Raw genomic sequence first — 14387 nt, forward strand, 5'->3', positions numbered from 1 at the left:
CCTTCCTGTAAGAGAGGTTATTCAGTTCCATGTGCAAGAGGCCCATTAACCACTGTGCTTCTTAATGAATGAATGGAGTGACTTGAATCAAACATATACAGCTTCCATGGATAGATGAAATTGCAATAAAAAAGTGAGGTGTCAGTGATACTGATTGGCTGCATTGTTTAAACATGTCTTCTGATAGTTGAATCCCTGCCAACAACAAACATTTTGCTTCTGTGTTTACCCTTCTAAAAACCTTGATCAATCAGAAAGTGCATCTCCATTTTAACATAATATTCTCTAATGGAAAAAAGTAATTCAGAATTCCATAGCATCTCAGAACCCATCAAAACACGATCATAATTTAATTTAGTAGCTGGGACCATATATTTCTTAATTTCTATAAAATGAAGTTTTTCTGATGACCTCTTTCACGTACATAAGAGTTTTATTAGGACTGGCGGAAATTTTTGTATAATACTTCAAACAGATTTCAAGATTAAATGCACTGTGTCAAGTCAAATACTTAAAAACAAGCTGTGACATCATTTCAGAGACAAATTAGAGCTCCCTCTGCTGGCAGTATACCTGCATTGCCCTTCACTCTGTGTTTCATCTTTACTAATTATGACACTCACTTGTTGGAGTTTTAGCCAGATCCTGTTTGTTGCTCCAGATTTTCTGTTGATATGTAGATACATTTTGGCAAGCACATTACACTTGCTCCAAAGCCCACAGAAATTAGTAAGAAATAGGCTTCGATGTGCTTTCTAGAAAGTCCTTTTAGAGGCAACTGACACAATCTAGAGATGCTTGCTAGATTTTCAGGATGATAGCGCGACATTCTCAGGATGATAATACCAACATGTATTTGTACAATATATTTCAAAAGGATCACAAAGCACTAATTAAAGAATTGATACTCACTGACTGTGGGGGCCAACTGGCTACAAAGATGAAATGCCTATTCCTATTTCAAAACCAAACCAAACTAGAACTGCGATGTGACTCATTCCTAAAAGTCAAATGTGGTAAAGGTAAGAACTGTTAATAAGTAAATCTCCTCTGCAAAAACTCTGCCAAGGAACAAAAAGGTCAGACATTTTCTGAAATGATTAGAAGCCACAAAAAGTTAACATTTATCAATAAGTCAATTTTCCCTGTATTCTTTTTTTGTATTTAAGCAACCTCACCACTGTTGTAAGCATAGCTGGCATGGAAGTTAGAACCTGATTCTGAAACTCTAATAGCATCAGGCCACTGATTTCAAAGGGGTTAGCTCCGGGAGTAAACAGTACAGGCAGTCCCCGACTTACGCGGATCCGACTTATGTTGGATCCGCACTTACGAACGGGGCTTTCTCGCCCCGGAGGTCGAGGTAGCGGATTGCTACCTGCGAGCTCCGGGGCGAGAAAGCCCCGTTCGTAAGCTGCTCCGGTGCCCCTGGTCTGCTGGAGACCGTCTCCAGCAGACCAGGGGCACAGCACGGGAACCGCTGCTGCTGCCGCTTGAGACCCGGTGCCTGTGGTCTGCTGGGGACAGTCCCCAGCAGACCACAGGCACCGGGACTGAAGCCGCAGCCACGGGGGAGAGGGGTCCCGCGCCTCTGAGACTTTGCCAGAGCAAAGCCTCAGAGGCGCGGCACCCCGCTGCCGCTGCTGCTCTGCTCCCCGTGTCCCTGGTCTGCTGGGGGGGGGGGGGGGGGGGCGCGGCTAGTGTGCCCCCCCCCAGCAGACCAGGCTTTTGTTTTGGACCCTGGAGCAGAGCAGCTGGGGCGCTGCGGATTGGTCCTGCAGCACCCGCTCTGGGCACTACTGGACCAACCCGGCAGCACCCCAGCTGCTCTGCCCCAGGTCCTGATTCAGCCGCTGCTGGTCAGTTTCAGCAGTGGCTGAATCAGGACGCCTGGGGCAAGGCAGCTGGGGTGCTGCTGGGTTGGTCCAGTAGTGCCGAGGGGTGCTACTGGAGCAACCCAGCAGCACCGCAGTTGCTCTGCCCCAGGCGTCCCCAAGTCAGCCGCTGCTGAAACTGACCAGCGCTGACTACAGGAAGCCTGAGGCAGAGTTGCTCTGCCCCAGGCTTCCTGGAATCAGCGCTCATCAGTTTCAGCAGCAGCTGACTTGGGGAAGCTTGGGGTTCTTAAGTTGAATCTGTATGTAAGTCAGAACTGGCGGTCAGTTTCAGCAGCGGCTGAATCTGGACGCCAGTTCCGACTTACATACAGATTCAACTTAAGAACAAACCTACAGTCCCTATCTTGTACGTAACCGGGGGACTGCCTGTACTTGTGTAAATAGGACCTGTCACATCAGACTCTTGGTACCCTGATGAAAGTGCTACATAATAGTTTGCATGAGGAGATGCTTCGTTATAGATAGCTTACCAGATCATACCACTTGTCACATTAAAAGGAATTTAATTAAACTTGGATCTCATTGCTTCAATCATAGAATACTAGAACTCGAAGGGATCTTGAGAGATTAAGTCCAATCCCCTGACCTCACAGCAAGACCAAGCATCGTCTAGATCATCCCTGATAGATGTCTATCCAACCCGTTCTTAAATATCTCCAGTGATGGAGATTCCACAACCTCCCTAGGCAACTTTTTTCAGTGTTTAACCCTGATAGGAAGTTTTTCCTAATGTCCAACCTAAACCTCCCTTGCTGCAGTTTAAGCCCATTGCTTCTTGTCCTATCAGAGGCCAAGGTGAACATTTTCCTCCCTCCTCCTTGTAACACCCTTTTAGATACCTGAAAATTGCTATCATGTCCCCTCTGTCTTCTCCTTTCCAAAGTAAACAAACCCAATTATTTCAGTCTTCCCTCATAGGTCATGTTCTCTAGACCTTTAATCATTCTTGTTGCTCTTCTCTGGACCTTCTCCAATTTTTCCATGTCTTTCTTGAAATGTGGTGCCCAAAACTAGACACAATACTCCAACTGAGGCCTAATCAGTGCAGAGTAGAACAGAAGAATGACTTCTTGTGTTTTGCTCAAAACACTCCTGTTAATGCATCCCAGAATCATGTTTGCAAGTGTCATAATGTTAACTCATATATAGCTTGTGGTCCACTGTGACTCCTAGATCCCTTTCTGCCATGCTCCTTCCTAGACACTCACTTCCCATTCTGTATATGTGAAACTGATTGTTCCTTCATAAGTGGAGTACTTTGCATTTGTCCTTATTACACTTCATCTTATTTACCTCAGACCATTTTTCTAGTTTGTCCAGATCTTTTTTCATTTTATGCCCTTCCAGCATGACTGTGAACCATTAATAACTACTCTCTGAGAATGGTTATCCAGCCAGTTATGCACCCACTTTATAGGTGGCCCCATCTAGTTTGTATTTGCCTAGTTTATTGATAAGAATATCATGCAAAACTGTATCAAATGCCTTACCAAAGACTAGGTATATCATGTCCACTGTTTCTCCTTCATCCACAAGACTTGTTATCCTATCAAAGAAAGCTATTAGATTGGTTTGACATGATTTGTTCTTTACAAATCCATGCTGACTGTTCCCTATCACCTTATTATCTTCCAGGTGTTTGCAGATTAATTCCTTAATTACCTGCTCCATTATCTTCCCTGGTACAGAAGTTAAACTGACTGGTCTGTAGTTTCCTGGGTTGCTCTTATTTTTCTTTTTATAGATGAGCACTATATTTGCCCTTTTCCAGTCTTCCAGAATCTCTCCTGTCTCCCACGACTTTTCAAAGATGTTAGCTAAAGGCTCAGATACTTCATATATCAACTCCTTGAGTATTCTAGGATGCATTTCATCAGGCTCTGGGGACTTGAAGACATCTAACTTTTCTAAGTAATATTTAACTTGTTTTGTTTTAATTTTATCTTCGAAATCTACCCCATTCCCACTATCATTCACTATGGTAGGCATCCTTTCATCATCAAAATTCTTGGTGAAGACTGAAACAAAGTAGTCATTAAGCATCTCTGCCATTTCTAAGTTTCCTGTTACTGTTTCTCCCTCTTCACTGAGCAATGGGCCTACCCCATCCTTGGTCCTTGATCCAAGAGGAATCCTAGGAAGCAAATGCAGAACACTAGAATATGTCCTATTCAATAACCTACTTGTAAAGCTTTCCTGATTATTATTTTTGGCTGCTAATAGTTAGAGATAGCATGGTTATCTTCACTTTTTTAAATATACCACTTACTAGACAACTTTAGAGCATTTTAATTTTAGTGTTAAGTTCTTTATTTCTTAGCTGTATATCTGCATTACACTTGGCTTTAATCCCTTAAAGAATTACTTTCTTTGGCAAAACAGTGACTGAATTGGGTAGATTTCACTGTAGGAAAATAGGTTTGAAAAACCAAAGTGATGTCTATGTCAGCTCAAATCCACAAAGCTTAAAATACATCACAAATGTGCTTGTACTTTAAATCAATCTTTCTTCCTCCTTTTTTACCGTTGCTAGAAAAAACATAGGTTCATTACAAAAAAACTCCCAGAAGAAAATGTAAAAAGGTAGGCTGCCATTTATATGTATTTTCTTTTCATGTATAATCACTCAGTAAACATAAAAAAATGAACAAAATTTGCAATAAGCACTGTAATGTTTGTACTTCAACCTCACTCCAGGTCTTCCACACTGAAAAAGAATGAAAACTTGCCTAAAAAAGAATGTGGTGTTCATTTGAGAACAGTAGGGCTAAAGGTGTAGGGGGCTCCTTGAAATAAAAAAAACCTGACTTGTTTCCATATATATATATATATATATATATATATATATATATATATAAATAAAAATTTCTTGCAGGACAAGGAAGTAACATCATCAGGTCACCAGCATCATCCCACCCCCAGCCAGAGTTTTGCTCCAGGCACCTCCTCCGACCCCCACCCTCTTCCCTGGTGCTCCAGGGAGGTGATGGCCTCTCTTCTTCCCCAGTGCTCCTGGGAGGCAGGAGACGTGCAGCCTCCTAGTGTTAAACACGCCCCTGCTGTGTATGGTGCTCCCTGCATCCTGATCCTGATCACCCAAAACCCTGGGGCGGCAGCAAATCCATGCTTGCCTTGTGTGCTGGGGGGAGTTTTAAATGTTTCTGTAGCAGGGCCGGCTCTCAGCATGAATCCCCATGCCCCCCCCAACCAAGAACTCATACCCTTAACCTCCTCAAACTTCCCTGTCAAGACCCCTGCTAGGGGCCACCAAATGGAACTAATGGGCAACAGGTTTAGAACAAATAAAAGCAAGTTCTTCTTCTGACACAGCCCATAGTCAATCTGTGGAACTCCTTGCCTGAGGAGGTTGTGAAGGCTAGGACTATAACAGGGTTTAAAAGAGAACTAGATACATTCATGGAGGTTAAGTCCATAAATGGCTATTAGCCAGGATGGGCAAGGAATGGTGTCCCTAGCCTCTGTTTGTCAGAGGGTGGAGAAGGATGGCAGGAGAGCGATCGCTTGATCATTACCTGTTCGATTCACTCCCTCTGGGACTCCTGGCATTGGCCATTGTCGGCAGACAGGGTACTGGGCTGGATGGACCTTTGGTCTGACCCAGTATGGCTGTTCTTATGACCCTGCATCCTAAACCTCTCCACTGAGATCCCGCACTCCCACCTTCCTCACTCAAACCCCCACAAGCTAAGAGCCCACAACCCCAGCCCACTCCTGCACCCTCCCCCTGGCCAGACACCCTGCCTCCAGGCTGCTCTTGCACCTTCCATACATCTACCCCTAAAGAGAGGGGGGTTGGTGAGCATAGCTCTCATGCTCTCTGGCCATGAAAGCTGCAGAAGAGAGGGGGGTTAGCAAGCATAAAAAGTGGGGCACACAGACTCTAGTAAACACTTAATACTGAAATGTATAAATATACATTACTGAAGAACAATTCAAAGAAATCAGAGGTTTGCTGGGAATAGATGCAATACAAGGGAACAATAACATTGACAGGTAAGTGTGCAATAAGAAAGGAAGAAGCAGGTTATTTTAGGAGCCCTAATAAACTCTTCTAGTTCTACAGGAAGATGTTTCTATAGTTACAGTAAAAGAATGAATGTTCTGCAAAGCAGTTTTGGAGAGAAATCTACTGAACTATTTAACCAAGATTTACCATAGCACTGCAACTAATTACCCACTTTTTTTAACAAAATGATAAAAAAAAATCTAAAACGAAGGAAACACACCACCAATACCTGCACCAGGAGCTATTTATTAGCATAACACTCTTCTTTTTAAAGATTTAATAACAACTGAAGTATATACAAAGTCTTACAGCATTTACACAATAAAAAAGTTTCCTATTAGCTGATGAAGTATAAGGTAGTGCTGCAATGTACTTCAAAGCATGAATACAATAATAATGAAGCAGACCACTGTACTTTAAACTTCTTTGCTATCACACTGTAACTGTCAATTGAAATGACAGTTAGTTAAACCATTGGGAAGACAAAGATTGTCAACAAAATTGTAACAGACTGACGTGCAGCACTAACCATCGTAAGGGAAAAAAGCTACATACTGTCATGTTTTCTACACTTTTCTAGAGCTGTAACAAACTTTCACAGCCTTAGATATAACATATGCAAGACAACATAATTACAATTTTTCAGATATAGTTCAGCTATCAAGTGTATTTACTTCTGAACAGGAGGTTTTATACTGATATGGCTGTGTGATTCCATTTTTTTTCCCATGAACTGTTCAAACAAGTCTACAAAAACTTAAAAAGACAGCATGGAGTTTGTAGTCCTGATGTGCTTGACTAATAAAGGCATTCAAATATCAGCTATAGGATCTAATCATTCCTGTCAAAAGTTTAAGACTAGGAATCTTTCTTTACTAAGACAACAAACAAAAAAGAAACCAAAACATACCAAAGGAACATACAACAGAAGAGACATTTCCATCAGTCAAATTTCTTTGACACCTTTTAACCTCTCCATCAGTGTAACACAAACCCATTAATATTTTTACACTGAGTCAAACTCAAGACTCATTTAGGCTATGAAAGGTCAAGCAGATTTGCTAGACTATTTTTGCTGTAAAGGTCAGGGAACTTAGAAAATGAAAATTATCAGACCCCAAACACTCCTTTAATAAAAAAAGGATTCATATATTTTAACAAAGGATACATTATAATCTGTAGCTTAGATACACTTTTATGTGAGCCAATAAATCCCACTCCACAGAAGATCACGTTTCTTTGCCTATTGTACGTCTAAATCTCGTATTTTGGTCAATTTTGCCTTTTCTTTCAAAAGGATTCAGTTTCAACTTAAAAGCTAGTAATGTCGGTTGACAATATCTGTATTTAAGACACCAAAACATGAGATACAAAACTCACAAGGAACTATATAAATAACGAAGAAGCCATGTAACCTTTTAATGTAAACAATCTGATTATAACGAAGCCCTAATTAGATTCTGGTCTTAAACTTTTGGCAGATAATGTGTATGCTCAGCCAGGATTTGTAGTTAGTTATTGTTCAAGTGGAAGCCAGGTCAGTTCACATGTTGACAGGCATGCAACTTAAAAACATTGCACAACAAGCAACACAAAGAGATTTGAGAAGTGTACAAGACTTCAAGTAGACTTCACAACCCTTCACAACTGAATATTCACAGACAAAGATACAGTCCTTCCTTATTCCATTGTGGATTTCCTCTCACACATGGGACACTTTCTGTGACTCTCTAGCTTGCTTGATGCTATACAACCACTTGATGATTCTGGCATTTCTTTCAATTGCAGAAATGCCATATGGCACACGGTCATTGGCACTATCATCATTTCTAAGGTCACTGTTGCTGTCCTGAGACTGTTCACAGTCTGAGCTAATCATGCTTGCACTGCGAAAGTTGAGGGATATAATATCAGAGTTAGCCCTTGCAAAATTTTCCATCCCAAGATTTTCAAGCTCTTCAGGATCCAGTCCACAGTAATTAAAGAATCGTTCCACATCTGCATCAACACGAAAGTATCTGTCACTTAAGTCTGATTTTGATCGTTGAAGGGAGGGTCTTCGACTGACTACGCAACTGGATTCAACTGTGTCGATGTCTGGGGATTTCAAGGCGGCGACGGCAGTAATTTTGGGTTTTGGAGGCAGAGGTGGGGCTGAACTACTGCAAGGTATTGCTTTTAAGGGCTTACCGCTAGTTACTTTTCTAATGTCTGATGAGCTATGGGAAACGTGCAAGAAAGTCTCCGCTGACTGTTCTAAGAGCCTTCTGCTCACATTGGAGTTGCTTTCTTGAGGGCTACTCCGGCCCTGCGTGGGGTAGACCTTTAAAGATTCTGCAAATGAATGCCGGTTCAGCTCAGCTGAATCAGATCTGTGGGGAGGCCAGTTTCGTGAACTATGTTTGTGACCTGAACCTGAGCTGGAGCCTTCAGAGCTATTAATGATGTTTTTCAAAATCTCTAGTTTTAAATTCTCTCTCTGGACACCACTCTCAGTCTTTGCATTGTTGTTGAACACTTTCAGGGTAGGGCTACCCAATGCTCGCTTGGCAGCAGGGCAAACCGGTGGCTTTGCAAGTACTGCTGGCTTTACAGGCTCTTGTTTGGCATTGATGACCTCTTGGCTCTTTACATATTTTGCCTTATCAGCTTCTAGTCTCTCCACAGCACTAAGTCTTTTTGGATTAGGCTCTGCCTGCCTGCGGAAATAATCCGGTCCTTTGTTTAAGATGCGAAGAGGAACGGCAGACGTGAAAGTGACTGCAGGACTGACAGGTTTCACCATGCTACCTGTCTGTAGTGTTTCTGTAGGCATGTTTGGTGGTCTTTCCCCCGCAGCCGTTTTGGATTCTTCTCTGGGAGCTTCTAAATGCACGGTGTAGAAACATGTACATTAAGCACGATGAAGAGCAGATGAATCTTGGAATCAGAGTGTTAGCAGCAGCACCTCATTTCACAGCTCATTAAATAACACTGTTTCTTTTTTTAAAGGCAGCCTTTGTACAAAAAGGCCACCAGACACAAGTCCATATTAATCTGCTCTGTTGATTCCTTTCTTCTCGCTGAAAGATGTGGGAGTCTCGTTGTTTTCTTTGTGCTCAACTACAGGCAGTGATCTGAAACATAAAATAGCCAACCACATATTAGAATCGGTGTGTGACATCACAGCTATAGCAACAGAGAAACTGTGTATACTCTCTCTGTGTTACTGGCTGAGTTACAGCTGTGGGCAGTACAGAGAAAACAGGCAGTCCTATGAAACATTCTAACAGGCCTTTGCCGAGTGGCATATATCTTTTTGACAGACTACGCAAACCTGAGTTAATTATTCTTCATGGATATTTCCATGCATGTATTAGAATGCATTTTTAAAGTAAGATTTTCACTATTAACCACAATCTATAGTTGTGTTTAAGAATATTATAACTGAAAATCACTGAAAAACATGCATACATTTATATATGATTGTCTGCATTCACATTTCCATGTCTTATGCCATTTCTCTTGGCTATGTTTGTGTTACATTTCTTTTTTTGGGAGGGAGGGGGAAATGGAAGGAACATGGTATAGTATGTATATGGGAGGGAATGTGTCAATTTGGGGGAGCTTATGCAGTCTCACCTAAACACAAGTGTACTGATAAATTGGGGCTAGTGAAAGACTTTCTCCATTGATAACAGTGTGTTTTAAACTAGCTAATTTATGTATATGTTTTATCTTGAAAGATAAAAAACATCTTCAGGATATATTGCCCATCAAAATAAATTTTTAAAAAATATCAATGCATTTTCCTTCATATTTCTTTACATTAAAGTCTCAGGAAGTTTAGAACAGTTGCAAAGCTAGGAGCCAGTGGAGAGCTGTAATGAGTGAAGTGCACCCAATAGGCTTTCATCCACTATCCATAATTAATACATAGTCTAGCAAAAGATACAAATTACACTGAAAAATCTGCAATAACCTAACTCACTGAACTTTGATGAATTTACTTACTAAAAAGTAAAATATATCAGAGCCTTCAATTTATCATGGGTAAATTTGGACCACTTATTTATGAGTCTTGAATGTGTATAATTTCTGTTTCTTAAATTCTGACACAGTTGTTCCAGTATTAAATAGGATACTCCGGCTAACTGTGGGTGAAGTTTACATGATCTGAATGATAATATCATATTCTATCATTTAATTTGGTCAAACCGGACCTAAAAGCCCAACCTTGATAATGTTGTTTCTAAGGGCTTTAACAATTCTTCCCACATAAAGCACTCAAGGGCACTTACCAATGAATCTGCTTTTCAAAGCAATGATTTGGTTAATGGATCTTATTTGCTTTATTACTGCCCCTTGAAGATGTGCTGGCTTTTTCAATAACCCATTTCTCTTATCGCTGAAATTATTTTTTATAATTTTATATGTATAATGAGCTTATTCACCAGTATGAAGAAATGCAGGCAAAAGCCTCTCCCAGAAACTGAGTACTTAAGTATATTTTAACATGCCAGGAACTCAGTACTCTTCCATCATATTATTGATAAACTGAATTATCATCATCCTCAGTGTTTAGTACTCAGCTGAATTACTACAGAAAGCTAAAAGATTAAAATTAAAGATACAACTGTTTAAAATATTCAGGAAAAGAGCAAGTACTTGTTCGAGCAGATAAATGATAAAGACATTGAGCATTCTGCCTAAACCATTCAAGGTCAAAGCAAGCAAATAAAAGTATATCAATTCTGTAATGAGATTATAAGAAAAAGATGAGCTCTCCACATAAGGCTTACTGTCAGATGTATTCTCCAAGTACAAACTAATATGTTTGGTTGGGTGATAAAGCAGACACAGTTTCAGTCCAATAGAAAAGGCAGTGTAATGTTAATTAATTATCTCTTTCAGTGTTTTATAAATCTCAGTGTTAACCTCTCAGCAGTTTAACTTCTATTTCAAGACGGTATTTCAGAAAGATGAAAAGTTTTCTTCCCTCGTGGAATCAAAATAGTTATGAGTCTCATTGTTTTGTCATTAGGGATCAGATTTTCAAAATATGCTGAGCAGAATTGTGTGCATGCACTTGTGTACACTTATGCATGCAAATACCCAATATGCATACACATCAAATTTTGTGCATTTAATCAGTTTAGGGCAGGGGTATCCAAACTTTTTTCAAAGAGGGCCAGATTTGAAGAAGTGAACATGTGGGAGGGCCGGGTCAGAGGCAGGCGGAGAGCGCAGGGCACGCCGGCCCCACGGTGGCCCGGGAGCAGGGCGAACCCGCAGCCGAGCGGGGCTGCGGACGTGCCCTACAGGGCAGGCTCTAGGACCGCGGAGGCGGTGGCGGCGCGCTGGGCGCGCCAGTTCAAAAGAGCACCAGGGAAACAGGAGAGGGGGAGGAAGCGGGGGCCGTATTAAATCGGAACACAGGCCGCAATTGGCCCGCGGGCCGGACTTTGGACATGCCTGGTTTAGGGCTTAGTTTCTATATATTTGTACAAATTTCTGACTGGTATGTATTTGGTGCATCCAGGTTCACAAATTGGGCACACACAAATTATGAAAGAGCATTGGACATAAATATCACAAAGAATGATAATATTTTACACTTATAGTGCTTGGTCTTCAACGGCTTTAAAAGTACTCAAGAAAGCATGACTACAACTCCCACGTCCCTTCACTGCCATTAGGCCACTATGATCATGCCTCAGACGGTAGTCTGTTAGCTCCATTCTCCTGCTTGGGGAGCAGATCGGTGCAATAGTATGGAGACACTCTGGTTACTGAGAGAAAACAAAGCATCACAAGCAAGATTATTTTGGAAAATCTGGGCATACATGGCACCCCCCCACTATATGTCCAAGATATTTTCCAAAAAATGGTTGTGTAGTGAAATGACGTAAAGCAGGGAATTGTCCCCACAGCTGATTTCCATTTGCGCAAATTTTTTTTGGCGCAATGTAAGAGCAGGGAATGGGAGGACCTCTAATGCAACAGTTCTTACAAGAGTCAATGATGTTAGCGTGGAACCAACGTCTACTGGGATGCCCTGTACCACTTAGTCACTGACTTAGAACAGCCCCAATGAAAACCAGAGAGCATGCTGAGCACCCAGCACTGACTTCAAATTAGTAATTTAAAATATTTAAAAAGAGAACAGTATGATGGTGTGTGTGCAACTAAGTAAGGATGGGCACAAAGGGACTGATACAAAAGCTCTCTGAAGTCAATGAAAGGCTCTGTGAATGGAAGAAACAAAGCCAGCCTTACTCGATAGTTTAAATTGTGCTACTGATGTTTTGTACTTAAATATCAACATAAACTCAGAAAAATCTACTAGACACCTCAAAGTCAAAGAACTAAGCCTGCCACTCAAAGGCAGTTACAAAAGATGGTTACTGAAATTTCTACTACCACACTAAGTCCACAGCCTTTCTGTAATGCAAAAAAATATATATAAAACAAATCAAAATTGCAAATACTCTCTAGTACTATTATTAGTATGACATTACTGCACAATCTTCAAGTTTACTTTTCATATATACCACTATATTCTAAACAAAAAGCTAACAATGTTAATTGACAAAAAGAAGAACATTTCATTTCCCTAAATCTCTATTGTTCACCTTGTGGAGTGCATTATTTCCACATTACACAGGTGGCATAACCTTTAACTATGTTTATATGAAGTGCATTGACAATAACAATGCACACCGAAATAATGTTAAAATTGCAGCACATCAATAAAAGCCAAGGGAGAAAAATCCTGGCCTGAATAAAGTCAATGAGAGTTTTGCCATTGACCTCAATGGGGTCACAGTTCTACCCAATAAATGCTTTCAACACATACTGCAAAGGGTTGCCAGAGGGAGGCGGTATGAAGTAAAATAGCAAGAGATAAGAGGTGGACAGCTCTTGGCGGGGAAAGAACAAGTTAGGAACTATTTAGAAAAGCGAAACAAACAAATCCACGGGCCCAGTTTTAGTGCATCCAAAGGTACTGAGGGAGTTGGCAAATGTCATTGCAGATCCTTTGGCCATTATCTTTGAAAACTCATGGAGATCGGGAGAGATCACGGTTAATTGGAAAAAGGCAAATGTAGTGCCCATCTTTAAAAAGGGGAAGAACAACAATCCAGGGAGCTACAGACTGGTCAGCCTTACCCAAGTCCCTGGAAAAATCATGGAGGGGATCCTCAAAGAATCCATTCTGAACCACTTGGAAGAGGGGAAAGTGATCAGGAATAGTCAGCATGGATTCACAAAGGGCAAGTCGTGCCTGACTAATCTGAATAGCTTCTAAGATCAGGTAACTGGCTCCGTAGATATGGGAAAATCAGTGGATATGATGTACCTTGACTTTAGCAAAGCTTTTGATACGGTCTCCTACAATATTCTTGCCAGTAAGTTAAGGGAGTATGGATTGGATAAATGGACTGTAAGATGGATAGAAAGCTGGCTAGACTGTTGAGCCCAACAGGTAGTGATCAACGGCTTGATGTCAGGTTGGTGGTCGGTTTCTAGCAGAGTGCCCCAAGGATCAGTTCTTGGACCAGTTTTGTTCAACATCTTTATTAAAGACCTGGATGAGGGGATAGATTGCACCCTCAGCAAGTTTGCAGATGACACTAAGCTAGGGGGAGAGGAAGATACGCTGGAGGGCAGGGATAGGGTCCAGAGTGACCTGGACAGATTAGAAGATTGGGCCAAAAGAAATCTGATCAGGTTCAACAAGGACAAGTGCAGAGTCCTGCACTAGGGACGGAAGAATCCCAAGCATTATTACAGGCTGGGGACTGAATGGCTAAGTAACAGTTCAGCAGAAAAGGACCTGGGGATCACAGTGGATGAGAAGCTGGATATGAGTCAACAGTGTGCCCTTGTAACCAAGAAGGCTAATGGCATATTAGGGTGCATTAGGAGGAGCATTGCCAGCAGATCCAAAGAAGTGATTATTCCCTTTTATTCGGCTCTGGTGAGGCCACATCTAGAGTATTGTGTCCAGTTCTGGGTCCCCCACTATAGAAAGGATGTGGATGCATTGGAGAGGGTCCAGTGGAGGGTGACCAAAATGATTAGGGGGTTGGAGCGCATGACCTATGAGGAGAGACTGAGGGATTTGGGCTTATTTAGTCTGCAGAAGAGTGAGGGATTTGATAGCAGCCTTCAACTTCCTGAAGGGAGGTTCCAAAGAAAATGGAGAAAGGCTGTTCACAGTAGTGACAGATGGCAGAACAAGGAGCAATGGTCTCAAGTTACAGTGGGGGAGGTCTAGGTTGAATATTAGGAAAAACTATTTCACTAGGAGGGTGGTGAAACACTGGAATGGGTTACACCTAGGATGGTGGAATCTCCATCCCTAGAGCTGTTTAAGTCTCGGCTTGACAAAGCTCTGGCTGGGTTGATTTAGTTGGGATTGGTCCTGCCTTGGGCAGGAGGCTGGACTTGATGACCTCCTAAGGTCTCTTCCAGCT

At 41.6% G+C, this 14387-nt stretch overlaps 1 protein-coding gene across 9 annotated transcripts in view; it reads right to left on the reverse strand.

Annotated features, from left to right (window-relative positions):
- Positions 1-6151: 6151 nt before the first annotated feature.
- Positions 6152-14387, reverse strand: part of FAM110B (family with sequence similarity 110 member B) — a 172271-nt gene continuing 164035 nt past the window's right edge. For all 9 annotated transcript variants that reach the window (XM_006126146.4, XM_006126149.4, XM_075920664.1 and 6 more), the window contains one exon: positions 6152-9041. In XM_006126146.4, the coding sequence (XP_006126208.1) occupies positions 7628-8740 (1113 nt within the window). In that variant the 5' untranslated portion in view covers positions 8741-9041 and the 3' untranslated portion in view covers positions 6152-7627. The remainder of the gene's footprint in view (positions 9042-14387) is intronic.

The sequence above is a fragment of the Pelodiscus sinensis genome, chromosome 2 (assembly GCF_049634645.1).
Source record: "Pelodiscus sinensis isolate JC-2024 chromosome 2, ASM4963464v1, whole genome shotgun sequence".
In the NCBI taxonomy this organism is placed as follows: domain Eukaryota; kingdom Metazoa; phylum Chordata; order Testudines; family Trionychidae; genus Pelodiscus; species Pelodiscus sinensis.